This window comes from Chaetodon trifascialis, chromosome 8 (assembly GCF_039877785.1).
Source record: "Chaetodon trifascialis isolate fChaTrf1 chromosome 8, fChaTrf1.hap1, whole genome shotgun sequence".
Lineage (NCBI taxonomy): Eukaryota > Metazoa > Chordata > Actinopteri > Chaetodontiformes > Chaetodontidae > Chaetodon > Chaetodon trifascialis.
This window is the reverse complement of record NC_092063.1, coordinates 840,661-855,000: the sequence shown is the minus strand read 5'-3', so window position 1 is coordinate 855,000 and position 14,340 is coordinate 840,661. Positions and strand designations below refer to the sequence as shown.

Here is a 14,340-nt window from a genome sequence, read left to right as displayed (position 1 = left end):
CAGCCTGCAGGGGGCGCCGACCATTGTTGTCAAACACATACACACACACACACACACACACACACACACACACACACACACACACACACACACACACACTCACCACGCTCATGTGGCCAATCGCAAACCACCTGAAAATATTTGGACAGGAAGTCAACAACCTGAGGAAGCCATCCAGAGCATAAGCGTCTGCTGGACCTGGTCTGTTCTGGTCTGGCTCAGATGGACCTGGTCTGTTCTGGTCTGGCTCAGATGGACCTGGTCTGGTTCATGTGGACCTGGTCTGGCTCAGATGGGCCTGGTCTGGTTCATGTGGACCTGGTCTGGCTCAGATGGGCCTGGTCTGGTTCATGTGGACCTGGTGTGAAGTGAGTGTGGTGATCAGGGTGAACTCACTGTGGGTTCAGGACTGTGGAGATGCTGCATGCTGACACCACCTGGAGCTGGTCCATGCAGAGGGAAGTTCAGACAGCGTGTGTGTGTGTGTGTGTGTGTGTGTGTGTGTGTGTGTGTGTGTGTGTGTGTGTGTGTGTGTGTGTGTGTGTGTGTGTGTGTGTGTGTGTGTGTGTGTGTGTGTGTGTGTGTGTGTGTGTGTGTGTGCGTGTGTGTGTGTGTGTCTGTTACTTACGGTAAACCAGATGGTTGGTGTTTTTTCCTCCAAACATTTGGACACGTCTCCTGTCTCAGACCTGTTGAGTAACGTGTCTGATTGGTCAGAGGCGTGTTGCCAGCATGCTAATAATTCCCAGCATGCATTGCTGCCGGTCACGCTCCGTCAGGGAGAACGAGGGCAAAGAGTGTGTGACGGCGTGGAGGAGGTCTGAACACGAGAGAACAGAGTCAGTGTTCACGCCCCCAGCAGGTTGATCCCACCTCCTCTGAGTGGCAGACTGGCTGACCAATCACAAAGTAACACCTGTAACACCTTGTTGTGGTTTCAGGCCGTGAGTCTCTCTGTGACTCTGCCGTCACACAGCTGCCTGTCAATCGGTCACATGACCTCATGCTGAAGCTGAAGTCAGGGGGTTCACAGACCGCCGACATCTGAATCCTCCTGACTGACTGACTGACTGACTGACTGACTGACTGACTGACTGACTGACTGACTGACTGGTGGACTGACTGACTGACTGATGGACTGACTGACTGACTGACTGACTGACTGACTGGTGGACTGACTGACTGACTGACTGACTGACTGACTGACTGACTGACTGACGGACTGGTGGACTGACTGACTGACTGGTGGACTGACTGACTGACTGACTGACTGACTGACTGACTGGTGGACTGACTGGTGGACTGACTGACTGGTGGACTGACTGACTGGTGGACTGACTGACTGACTGACTGACGGACTGGTGGACTGACTGACTGGTGGACTGACTGACTGACTGACGGACTGGTGGACTGACTGACTGGTGGACTGACTGGTGGACTGACTGGTGGACAGCGATGGAACGTTCATGCTCCCCTCAGGATGAACTCTGCTCATCCTCTGACTTTCAGCTAGCGCCACCATCAGGTCGACATGCTGATGTGTCCAGCACTGGTTTATGAGCAAATTCCTGCTAATTAGCTAATGTTATCATGCTAACCGGCTAAACTAAGATGGCGAGCACAGGAAATGTTACAACTGCTGAACATCTTCACGTTAGCGTCGTCTCATGTTGCTGTCGTGCTCCGCCTCCTTTATTGACATCCAGTGAGGTCAGCACTCAGCAGCCAATCAGTAGAGGCACTCTGCGGTTTGATTGGTGATGACATCACAGGTGACGAACAGGAGCAGGCACAGGAGGCCTTTCTCAGTATGTGCTCCTCTCTGTTCTTGTGTTCTTGTGTACTTGAGGAACATCATCAGTCTCAGTCCAAGTACTGCTCCAACTCAAAAGTCCGCATCTCGCCAAGTACAGTCTAATACCCGGATGTGTTCTCGCCCCTCCCATTTTATCGAGGATGCATCAGATGGTGACTTGTGCGGACTTGGGGCAGCCACGTATCCCAGAATGCATTTCATAGCAACGATGTCAGAGGAGAGGACTCACAACTGTAAATTACAAGTTTGTTTTAGTAAGTAAGTAAGCAGTAAGTAAGTTTTAGTCGTACAGAATGTGGTTTTAAGATTATTTTATGTGAGAAAGTGGAAGTTAAAACTTCAAATCTGTGGTCGATTCATCACGATAGCGCGAGGTTTAAAATTTGCTCCGAAGTTTTGGGACGTGTTGTCCTGCTAACGGACGAGCTGAGATGGTGACGTCATCAAGTACGCTGCCGTCCCAACTGCAGAATGATGGTCCTGCGTCCTCCCGTCCTGCAGAGACTGTACTCCCAGGTCGAACTTGCTAAGCAGCAGAAACGGCCCTGGTGCTGAGGTGTGTTCAGACAGGAAGTGAGAGGGAACCTTCAGCTCGTCTTTGTTTCCAAACATAGCAGCTGCACAGATGTTAGCTGTTAGCTAACTAACACACACAGTGTGTGTGTGTGTGCGTGCGTGCGTGCGTGCGTGCGTGCGTGCGTGCGTGCGTGCGTGCGTGTGTGTGTGTGTGTTATGAAATCGTAAACCTTCTGACATGTTTCAGATTAACGCTGCTCGCTTGTGTCTTCAGTCACTTTGAACGCTGTCACGTCACGTCTGACATCTGCCTTGTACTGTGTGTGTGTGTGTGTGTGTGTGTGTGTGAGAAACTCAGAGACCTCTGTCCAAGTCCCCTCTGATCTGGTTTACTGTAACATGGACAGCTGAGTGTTTATGTCCAGACGGTTTGAGTAAACAGTACAGTCTGTGTAAAGAGGACACCCCAGGGTTTGTCCATCCGTCTGCTGCCCGCTCAGTGTGTGTGTGTGTGTCTGTGTGTGTGTGTGTGTGTCTGTCTGTTTGTCTGTGTGTGTGTGTATGTGTGTGTGTGTGTGTGTGTGTGTGTGTGTCTGTCTGTCTGTCTGTCTGTCTGTCTGTCTGTCTGTCTGTGTCTGTACAGTCAGGTGTGGCTTGAAGGTGGACTGTCCTTTCAGGTGGAGGTGTGATGTCTGAGCTGGTGGACTCCAGGTCCTGGGTGTCTCTGGGACAGACAGTCTCCACGTTGACCTCTGTCTGCAGCTGTGGTCTGACTGTTGGACAGTTTTGTCCTCAGTTTTTGTCTGAAGGGACACAGATTCAGAGTAAACAGTGAGCATGAAAAAAACCCCAAGAAGTGTCCCGCAGTGTGGACAGGTGGACAGATGGCGGCGCTGTAGGTAGAGTTGAGTTGAGTCAGAAGGTGCACCTGAGGACAGACGGTCTTCACAGGAAAAGACAGCAGATTCTGAAGGTTTGGTCACCTTTTCTACATTGTTCACCTGCACACCTGAAAAGTTTGGCGCTTTAGAGACAGTGAACTCTGATGACCCCAAACACGCCACATCCATCATGACCTGTCCAACATGACCTGACACATTCAGTCTGACAGTTTCTGGAAGCCTGTTAGTGAACCACAGTACCCAGAATGCTTTGCAGTCCTCGGACCCCTGCTGGTGGTCAGGGCGGAGTCCGAGTCTGTGAGCTTCAGATAAAACTTTATCGACATCATGAGAATGACGAGCTGGTTGAACAGCGCTCTTCTGTTGGCCCCTTTCTCAGAAAAATGTCCAGGGTGACCAATCAGAGCGCTCACTGTGGTTTCCTGTGTGTGTGTGTGTGTGTGTGTGTGTGTGTGTGTGTGTGTGTGTGTGTGTGTGTGTGTGTGTGTGTGTGTGTGTGTGTGTGTGTGTGTGTGTGTGTGGTTTGTTATTAATTCTGTAGAAGTCTATCTGTGTCGTGTTTCTCAGCAGCTAACACACATGTACCGTATGTTCTCCTCTCTGCTTCCTCTTCTCCTCTCCTCTTCTCGTCTCCTCCCTGCCTCCTTGTCTCCTCTCCTGGCCTCCCCTCTTTGTCGGTGTCACTCTGTTGAAGCAGCCTGTGTGTGTGTGTGCACGCGAGTGTGTGCACACACACGCACACACACACACAGGGTGATGTGTTGGGAGTTTCTGACACACACCTGCTGCTGCTAAGCCATGTGTGTTAGTTTTGTTATGAGTCCCTGCGGTTAGCTTTCTGTGTGTGTGTGTGTGTGTGTGTGTGTGTGTGTGTGTGTGTGTGTGTGTGTGTGTGTGTGTGTGTGTGTGTGTGAGAGTGAACTTTACACACACACTGCTGATGAGAAAAAGGAAGTTGTCGGGGAGATTCTGAGAATCGTCATGGTGACAGACCATGTGACTTGCTGGAAATCAAACCGAAGTGACGCTCATTTGCATACCACGGAATGTGTGCGTGCGGGCGGGCGGGCGTGCGTGTGTGTGCGTGCGTGTGTGTGTTTATTTAGCCAACCAATCGGGGCTGACAATCTTATTGGTGATGGTGGAGTTTGATTCAGGTTGATTTTATGAGGCAGAACAAAGAAGAAGAATGAGTCTCTGCGCTTAACACGAAGCTAGCTGTTAGCTTAGCATAAGACAGCTAGCCTAACCACCTGCCAGCCTCTGAAGCTCACTGAGTGAATCACTGACCGACATCAGCTGACGACTGTGTCCAAACTCTTGTCCACACCATCCTCACATTGACGTCTGCCTCTTTGTCCCCTCATAACTTTATTAACAATGTCCCAGAGTCTGTTTTGAACTTTATTCACTCTCACTCAGTCTCTCAGATTGACGTCAGTGTCTTTGGGTTTTGGACGCCGTTTGAAGACGTCCCCTCACAAATGGACCATAATAAAACCTGTTTTGTGTTCCTCTGCCTCTGTGTGGACACACACCTTCACTTTACACCTAACCCAAACTGTGTGTGTGTCTCAGCCGACCAGGTGTATGGAGACCAGGACATGCATGAAGTGGTGAGGAAACACTGTATGGACTACCTGGTGAGTCCCTCACCTGTTCTGTCTCACTGTCTGTCACCTTCAGTTCGCCGTCTGTGATAAAAACGCTGGTTTTCCTTCCAGATGAAGAACGCAGACTATTTCTCCAACTACGTGACGGAGGACTTCACCACATACATCAACAGGAAGAGGAAAAACAACTGCCACGGCAACCACATCGAGATGCAGGCCATGGCCGAGATGTACAACAGACCAGTGGAGGTGTACCAGTACAGCACAGGTGAGTCCGCCTGGCCAGTAACAGCCTCCATATGTATGTTCATCAGCCAATCACATCCCACCGACCTGACCTCTCCTCTCCCTCCCACCACAGAGCCAATCAACACGTTTCATGGCATCCACCAGAACAACGACGAGCCAATCAGAGTGAGCTACCACCGCAACATCCACTACAACTCTGTGGTGAACCCCAACAAGGCCACGATCGGGGTCGGACTGGGACTGCCCGCCTTCAAACCCGGGGTACCAAGAACACTCCTGAGGAGGGACGAAGAGGGAGAGGCATGAGGCGGGGGGGGGGGGGGGGGGGCAGTTGTTTGCAGGTGTACGAACAACTACAGGAAGTTAGTTTTTGTAATTGCTGTTAGCAGGAGCAGCTAACGGCTAATTCAGGGCACTTTCAAACAAATACAAGCTTAACAGAGCTGTACCTCCAGCTTACAGTCCCAAAGCATGATGGGAAGCGTAGTTCTAAAGGGTTGCAGTTTGTTTTTTCCACAGTGGTATTTATCTGTGTGTGCATGGTACATACATACATGACCTGATGGTGCTCCCCCCCCCAGTACGCGGAGCAGTCTCTGATGAAGTCTGCCATCAAGACGTCGGAGGAGTCGTGGATTGAGCAGCAGATGTTGGAGGACAAGAAGCGGGCGACGGACTGGGAGGCCACCAATGAGGCCATCGAGGAGCAGGTGGCCCGGGAGTCCTACCTGCAGTGGCTGCAGGACCAGGAGAAACAGGCCAGACAGGTACAGGGGGGGCCATCACATGTAGCTACGGTCACCATGCTTGTTTACATGAAGGCTCCGCCCCTCTGCCACCTCAGTTGTCAATCAAACACACCTGTGAAACTGAACCATTAGCAGTAAACGTAAACATCTTTCCGCCTTCAGCCCCGTAAGGCCAGCGCCACCTGCAGCTCGGCGACAGCGGCGGCTTCCAGTGGACTGGACGACTGGAGCGCCCGGTCACCACGGCAACGGGACTCAGACCCCTCCCACTCTGACCTCACGACCGCCCCGTCGACCAACAACAAGCCCCCCTCCCCTGCAGGAGCCGCCCTAATCCTGAGCAAACCCCCCTCCCCCTGCGCGCCAGGTAACACACACACACACACAGAATAGGGTGATACAACAGGCTGACTCCCCTCAGGTACCTCACCTGGTTGAGTGTTTTAATGTCCCGCTGCCAACCTCTGCTGGAGGTCGGGGATTCGATCCCCGTCCTTGTACTGATGCTGCACCATTGGTGTGAACTCATATGAGGGTCGCTTTGGATCAAAGTGTCCTTCCTGCTCACCTAGCATTAGCATTAGCATCAGCTAACTGTTCTCTCCAGGTGATTCACTAAAGCTCGACTGTTTGTAGATCTTTAGTGAACATTCAGAGGAAGACTCAGATTAATCCTGGACTGACGCGTTCCTCCTGTGTGTGTGTGTGTGTGTGTGTGTGTGTGTGTGTGTGTGTGTGTGTGTGTGTGTGTGTGTGTGTGTGTGTGTGTGTGTGTGTGTGTGTGTGTGTGTGTGTGTGTGTGCGCGCAGGTCCCAGTAATCAGAGTCGTCATCATTTGGAGTACAGAGCCATCATGCAGGAGATGTCTCCGACAGCGTTTGGTAAGTGGCCGTGCGTCAGCTGATGTTGATGTTAGAGGTGCCTCCACTGTTGCTCCAGCTCCAGGTGAGCAGACTGATCGTCTCACAGCAGTAGTACGATTAATACTGTTACTGCTGGTACTGCTGCCATGTTTATTACTGCAGTACTGCAGGTGATTGTATTGCTGTCAGTCACTTTCTGTTGTTTACTGTCAAAACCACAACAGGAAGCAGCCGAGCGGAGCAGGGTGTGGCGTGTGTGCGTGCGTGCGTGCGTGCGTGCATGCATGCATTCTTGCGCGTGTGTTTGCAGGACGTGATGTCAAGTCGTGTTCACCGTGCAGAGTTTGACCAAACATCTGAACAACTTGTTAATTTATGTGGTGCTGGTAGTTTAGCATGTTAGCATGCTAACATTGGCTGATTAGGAGTATGATGTCATTAGCTCTGCAGCAAAGTACTGGACAGATTGAAGGGTTGATGTGAGTCAGAGGATCAGCAGAGTGAGAGGGTTCGTCATGAAGGACCAGCTGATCCGCCTCATTGGTCCAGACAGAAACATCTCAACAGCTGTAATAATCTCATGAACCTGTAACTCTGACGTAACATAAACATCATCCCTGCTAGCCTCAACATGTTAGCATGCTAATGCTATCAGCCTCACTGTGCACTCCAGCAGTTGAGTGTGTTGCTGAGTGCCTCAGCGCGTCAGTACCTGTGGTCTGTGAACTGGTCTGTGTGTTTCAGGTCTGACGGACTGGGAGGACGATGAGATCCTGGCGTCGGTGCTGGCCGTCTCTCAGCAGGAGTATCTGGACAGCATGAAGCACCAGAGCGCCGCCATGCATCGAGAGCGAGAGCCGTCACCCGACAGCAGCTGATAGCCGGCTGACACGCAAAAACACACAATACAACGATGACCTTTGACCTCCCCGTGGCCCCCCCGTCATCCTGACACCCCCCCCCGCCTCTGACCCGCAGAAGGAGATCGACCAGGGAAAAAATAAAACATCAAACAAAGAAATGCAAACTTGTTTTTTTCTCAGACGTTTCCACTCATCCGCTCATCACCCTCCATTCTGTCGTCTCCTCTTCCTTCCTCCCCCTTTACCCTCCCCCCTCTCCTCCGTCTCATTTTCTCATCCACCTTCCAGCCAATAGTGGTTCAGCATCATCAGTGCCCCCCTCCCATCTCATCTGAAAGTTGGAGTCCTTCTGCTCAAAGATGGCCGACGTCTCCTCGCGGTCGTTGGCCGCCTGTCCTGAAAATGGGGAACAAGCAAAGTGGCTCGAACAGAACCACGAGCACTATTCCAGCCAATCAGCAGCAGGTGGCGTTAGAGCTTGTGGGGGGGGGCTAACCTGTAATCTGGCATGAAGAAGGAATGACTCAGCGCAGCGCTAACGCTCGCCCAGCGTCAGTTGATTTCATTTCCAGGTGACACACTGACGACCTTCATCATCACGTTTAACATTTCTGTTTCCGTGTCGACACATCGGACTGACCATTCAGGACGCAGCAGGCTGTTAGCTCTGTGGCTAACGAGGCCATGTCAGCGCTAAGCAGAACGCCTGTCTCCTGTTGGCTAAGTTAGCGTGCATCACCTGAAGTCTTACTGTGTTTTAAAGATGGCTCCCTTTAGCGCTGCTACCAAGCTGCATCAAAGTTAGCTCAGCTTCTTCTTCTTTACTCCTCTTCACGCGCCTCCATTTTCCCTCCGCTGCCACCTTCACGTCAGCCAGCAGAGACTCCACAGTCTGACACTTCTCCTCTCTTTCTCCTTCATATCTTCCTCCTCTTCCTCCTCCACCCCCTCCTCTTCCTCAACCACCATCACCTCCATCATCATCATCATCATCATCATCATCATCATCGGACTTATTTAGCTGCATGTTTAATTGACCACGACCAATATCATCATAGAGAAAAAGCAACAAAGAAAAAAGGAGAGAAAAAAGAGAATTGTCATACTTATCCTCTTAATGATTGATTATTGTTGTTATTATTAATATTATAAGTTTGTTTTATTTTATTTTCTTGTTTGGGATGAAAAGATCTTTTTTTCTTGGAATAAAAAGAGGAAAATGTTTCTGACAAACATGTATTGGAGGTTTATTTCTGAACGTCTTGTCTTTCTCCGCCTCATCCTTCTTTCAGTTCATCCTTTCTTTTTGCTTCCTTCTCATCCTTCGTTTCCTGACAACTTGACCTCCTTTTCTTCCTCATTCGTCTCTTCTGTCTTATCTCCTCATATTTTGTATGACTTTATTTCCTTCTTTTCTTCTTCTTTGTCTTTTTAAACAAGCTTCATGGATACGGAGCAGATGTCAAACAACGTAACGTACAAAGAACAGACGCAGAAACAGTTAGAGGAAGAAGTGAAGAGAAAACAGGCTCCACGCTGCTCTTTGAATATGTGTTTGGCCGTTTTGCTCTTGTTTGTGAATAATATTCGGTGCACAGCTGACAGGATTGTGTCCTAAACCCTCAAGACGTCCAGATTAAATAATGAAAAACAGCAAATGTCCTGATGGTCCACTGTCAGCAAACGTAAAGATGAAGCATTGATCTGACGAACCGAAGCAGGAAGTTCAGTGTGGGTATTTAAATGTTTACATGTAGGAAACGTGGTCATTTTTTACTGCAGTACTGAATGTACTTTGGATACTTTAAATATTTCTTGTTGATAATAACACCAGTAATACTTCTGAATATAAGAAATGGACCATTAACAAATGTAGTACAAGTAACATCAGAATTCCTCCACGTGGCGCCTTTCAGGTATTTGATGACGTCACATGTGTAAGAAAATAAAAAATGTCACGTCCGTTAAAGTCCAGATGTTTCAGGAACTGTTTGTAGGACCAGAAGCTGGACGTCCTCCGTCAGTGGAGACATGTTCAGTCTCAGTTTCTCGGGCTGAAGTTGACTTTCTTGTAAATTACCTTCAGCGGGGGCTCGTAAACGGTCACTTCTTCTTCCGGTTTCCTCTCACTCTGCAGCCTCTTTCTCTCTTTACTTTCATACCTGGAAAACTCCGCCAGATTCACGCGAACAGGAAGCGAACGCTCGTCTGCGCGCATGCGTGACCGAGAGGGAGAACACGCGGGGCACGTCGAGGAACCGTTGGTACAGCTCGCGCTTTATTTCGTCGGAGCGTGTGTGTGTGTGTGTGTGTGTGTGTGTGTGTGTGTGCGCGCGCGCGCGCGCGTTTTGGGGAAACCGTCCTTCTCTTTCCCGTCATCAGCGCGCGCTGCTCTGAATTCTACGAGTTCCTCTCGCGGGATTTGAATATTCATGAGCTGAACGCAGGTTGAGAGCGTTTAGCGGGACGGTTCAAAACATTGAACACACGTCTCAGCGTTGATTGGACAGCGAGGGCGGTGTGGGCGTGGTCGGACAGAGATAAATAAATACGGAACAAAACAGTAACGTAAGGCAGTAGTGAAGGAGAGAAGAGCGGTGAAAAGTTCAGAGAAACGCCTGGAAATATTATTTTCAGCTTTTTGAAATAGTTGCAAGAAGAGAAAAGAAAAGAAAACTTTCGTGCTGGTTTTTTTTCTTTCTTTGTTGTTGCTGAAATTGGATTTGAGAGACGGCAGGAAACTGCGGCGTCAGTCGGTTAAAGCACCGAAGAAGGTTTGAAAGCAGTGAGGAAGTAAAGCAGCGGAGGATGAATTTTATCAGCTTCAACTGACTCAAGTCTTCCAGAAGATGCTGCAGAAACGAGCTGTGGAGTTTCGTGTGGAGGAGGAGGTCCGAGGAAAAAACGGTGAGAGCCTGAGGGGGGGGGGGGGAGAAGGGGGGGGGCCGTGCTCAGCTCAGCCTCCTGACCAACTGCTGCGCTGCCTCTGCTGGACCAGACTCCGCTCAGAAAATCGCACATTTAACGGATTAGCCTTCCCACCACCTAACCGTCGCTCCCGTGTTACTTTAGCTCGAGCCGTTCCCATGATGACTGAGATTAGGGTTAAAGTTAAACTCACGTGAAAAATAGTGAAAAGGAGACTTTTACAGACAGCAGTGTAAACGGTTATAGATGATAGACAGTCCTGATTGTCCATCGATGTGATATTTTCAGTCTCTAAATGTCGAATTAGAGAGTCCATCATGATTTCCCAAAGTCACATAATAAAATGTCCAACGGTCCATTATAACTTATAATGTCTCACCGACTTCAGCAGCAGATGAGGAGACAGCTGTCAGTGTGAGGAGGACAGGACGGACCTGGACCACCTGACCGGCTGCTTTCTACATGTCATTGAGTTAATCTGTGTGTCCACGGTGGACTGACGTGATGTGTCTTCTGTCCCTCAGTGAAGGAGCCGTTCAGCAGTCAGTACAGCTGTGGCTCTCTGCTCGGCAGCGGTGGTTTCGGTTCAGTGTTTTCAGGCCAGAGGCTCTGTGATGGACAGCAGGTCAGTCCACGTCCTTCAGTCTTACCTTTGTGTCTCCGCTCACCTGTCCTGTTCTTCTCTGTCTCGTGTTTTATTTTGATCCTGTGAAGCTCTTTGTTCACAGGACGCCTGTTATGTGTGACCTCGACGTACCACTGCAAATGTTTGTGTCCTTTTTGTCCTTCCAGGTTGCCATTAAGCAGATTTCCAGTGACAGAGTTCAGCAGTGGGCCAGACTGGTGAGTTCGATCATTCACTCTGTATCATGTCAGAGTTTCCACAGACCAAAGCGACTTAAAAATACTCCGTTTACTCACGTTTACTTACATTTAAAGAGAGACCATTGATCAGAACATGAAACAAACAATCAGTCTGCTGACCTGAGGTCAGCTCTGCCCTCTGCTGGACCGATGGTGCGTTGCAGCCGTGGGTGGGGGCCGGCCCCTGGTTCCTACTGAAACCTGTGACATCACGGTTCAGTAAATGATGCTGCAGGATTTCCCCTCAGTGAGCGAACTCAGCCCCCCCACCACAGAAAAACCACCTGGAACGCACCTGCAGACGATGAGTCAGGCCACAAAAACACAGTCAGGAACCAAAGTGGAGTTTGTGTTTGAGTCAGTGACCAATCAGAAAAGACCTGCTGAGCTGTGGGCGTCACAAAGGCTGTGATTGATGTTTGATAGATGAACTGATGATGGATCGCTTCATTGATCACTGTCATCGATGAACGTCGCTCTTTTCTTGGTCATCCATGAGAGTAAAGTGTCTGTGACGCGTCTCGCCCTCAGCCCGGCGAGGTCAGCCCTGTTCCCATGGAGATCGCTCTGCTGCAGCGGCTGTCGGAGGTCGGGGGTCACGGCGGGGTCGTCCGCATGCTGGACTGGTTCGAGGCGGAGGGGCGGGGCTTCCTGCTGGTGCTGGAGCGGCCGCCGCAGTGTCAGGACCTGTTCGACTTCATCACTGAGAGGGGAGCTCTGTCGGAACGCCTGGCGCTCAGGTCGGACCCTCTGACCACGTCGTGTCTCTGACCGCCGGTCTCCGTCCGTGGACTCGTGGTGTTGAAGCTCTCTGTCTTTGTGTCTGCAGGTTCTTCCGGCAGATCGTGGAGGCGCTGCAGTTCGTCCACGCTCACGGTGTCGTGCACCGAGACATCAAAGACGAGAACATCGTGGTCGACACGAGGACGCTCGACGTCAAGATTGTTGACTTCGGATCGGGAGCTCCCCTCAAAGAGACGGCATACAGCGAGTTCGAAGGTACGGACGCCGTTAACGGTGTCCTGTCGGGTCACGTCAGCGCTCATAGAGAGAGTGGCGTCTCGGTGGTCAGCCTTTGTTTCTCCTGATCAGACTTGTCTCGTGTGTCCTCAGGGACGCGGGTCTACAGTCCTCCGGAGTGGATCCTGTCTCAGTCCTATGAGGCCGTCTCCCTCACCGTCTGGTCTCTGGGCGTGCTGCTCTTCGACATGGTCTGCGGAGACATCCCATTCGAGTGTGACCAGGAGATTGTCAAGGCCACGCCCCTTTTCACCAGGCGGGTCTCCACAGGTGAGCAGAGGCCCGCCTACCGCCGGGCTCCTGTTAAGTCTAATTGGCTCAAAGAACTGTGTCATCAGCTCGTTCAGTCATGTTTAACCACAGCCTGCTCTCCCCTCTTCTCCTCAGAATGCCAGTCTCTGATTCGCTGGTGTCTGTCCTACCGTCCAGAAGAGCGTCCGACGCTGGAGGAGATCCTGTCTCACCCCTGGATGGAGGGAGGAGTGATGGGGGAGGAGGAGGAAGGAGGAGACCTGCAGGAGGAGCACAGCTCTCTGCCCAGCCAGTCCCTGTAGCCGACGGTCACAGCAGACCTGACCCTGAACCAGGTCCTCAGGCTGCAGGACTCTGCCCAGCCAGCAGGGCGGCGGCACAGACCTCACCTCACATTCATAGTCAGCTCGTTACCTCACGGCGGGGGAGGGGACGTTGACGAGCTGAATCCTGAGGAAGATTCTGACTGATCGTCACACTCGATGTTCGTTTGTCGTCTTTATTATTTAAGTCTTCTGGTGGATGATTCTTTGGCAGCCATGTCTGATTTGGGCAGAATGACTTCCTGTTTGGTTATTTATTGAACTGAGTATTTATTTGTTTGGAGGTTTGTTCGTTCTGTGTGAGAGCAGCTCTTCTTTCAGCTCCAGCTCCGTCTCAGAGGTCCGCCTCTGGTTCTGTCCTCAGCTGGTTTGTGACTGGGAGGAAAATGGAGGAAGTTTTCAGCTGTTTGTCAGCGAGAGTCGGCTGACCGTCACCTGCGGAGCTCCGGCTTCAGGTGAGAGTCGGCCGACCGTCACCTGCGGAGCTCCGGCTTCAGGTGAGAGTCGGCCGACCGTCACCTGCGGAGCTCCGGCTTCAGGTGAGAGTCGGCCGACCGTCACAGAACATTGTCACAGAACGTCCTCACAGGAGGTTTCAGTTTATTGGTGTCTGACGTCAGTTCAGCAGGGACAGAATAACATTTACATCCAGAACAGAAACTGTCCTCTTTGTCTTCGTCTTCATGTGGACGTCAGAGGAGCTTCAGTGTTCAGTTTTCTTCTCACCTGGATTATTGATGCTGCTCCACCAGCTTCAGGTGTTTCATAGATGATCTCCTCAAATGTCAAATACAGTAAACAGGCTGTAAATGCTCCATTTTCCTTCCACGTAGAACCAAAGACTCAGAGCAGGGTCGAGGACATGTCCTCAGGATTAACTGCTACACACCAGGACGTTACTTTGACATTTCCAGGAAATGGCTTTGGAAACGAATCGATGGGTAAAATGAAGCGAATTATCCAGTAAAACTGGGACACAGCAGATCTCAGGTCAGTTTGTAGCTCTCATCTAAGACATGAGACAACAGGAAGAGTTAGTTTGAGTCTTTGGACAAAGATATTTATTTTTATCTGAAGTTTCGTTTAGTTTGAGATGAAACCAGTGAATCTGGTTGGTGGTGCTCTGCGTCCGGTGGATGTTCTGACGCGACGTCACTGTAAATACTTGTGTATTCTTCTGGTTTTATGGTCAAAGTGACTCGTTGGTCACTTGTTTCTGTTTATTTACATTAAATAACAAGTTCTGGATCGACAGGAAACAGATCCACCGTCTGAATAAAAGCTTTTATCACTTCATGGTGTGTCCTGACTCATGTCTCTGTGGTGCTGCGTTACCCACAATTCATAGTGAAGACTGAACGCTAAGATCATTAACGTCAAAC

General features: G+C 50.5%; 2 protein-coding genes across 4 annotated transcripts in view; both read left to right on the top strand.

The window, feature by feature from the left end:
* Positions 1-7,614, top strand: part of otud5a (OTU deubiquitinase 5a) — a 13,425-nt gene extending 5,811 nt beyond the window's left edge. For both annotated transcript variants that reach the window (XM_070967903.1, XM_070967902.1), the window contains 7 exons: positions 4,813-4,877; positions 4,959-5,115; positions 5,209-5,357; positions 5,678-5,863; positions 6,008-6,212; positions 6,655-6,726; positions 7,453-7,614. In XM_070967903.1, coding sequence (XP_070824004.1) covers positions 4,813-4,877; positions 4,959-5,115; positions 5,209-5,357; positions 5,678-5,863; positions 6,008-6,212; positions 6,655-6,726; positions 7,453-7,586 — 968 coding nt within the window. In that variant the 3' untranslated portion in view covers positions 7,587-7,614. The remainder of the gene's footprint in view (positions 1-4,812; positions 4,878-4,958; positions 5,116-5,208; positions 5,358-5,677; positions 5,864-6,007; positions 6,213-6,654; positions 6,727-7,452) is intronic.
* A 2,529-nt stretch (positions 7,615-10,143) lies between these two features.
* On the top strand, positions 10,144-14,254 carry pim2 (Pim-2 proto-oncogene, serine/threonine kinase). Of its 2 annotated transcripts, XM_070969445.1 has the most exons (7): positions 10,144-10,478; positions 11,024-11,124; positions 11,292-11,342; positions 11,895-12,103; positions 12,193-12,362; positions 12,477-12,653; positions 12,771-14,254. In XM_070969445.1, the coding sequence occupies exons 1-7, from the start codon at positions 10,421-10,423 to the stop codon at positions 12,935-12,937; spliced, it is 933 nt and encodes a 310-aa protein (XP_070825546.1). In that variant the 5' UTR covers positions 10,144-10,420; the 3' UTR covers positions 12,938-14,254. The 2 variants fall into 2 exon arrangements, with proteins under 2 accessions (XP_070825546.1, XP_070825547.1); XM_070969446.1 differs by lacking the exon at positions 11,024-11,124 and having other exon boundaries at positions 10,415-10,478.
* The last annotated feature ends 86 nt before the right edge of the window (positions 14,255-14,340 follow it).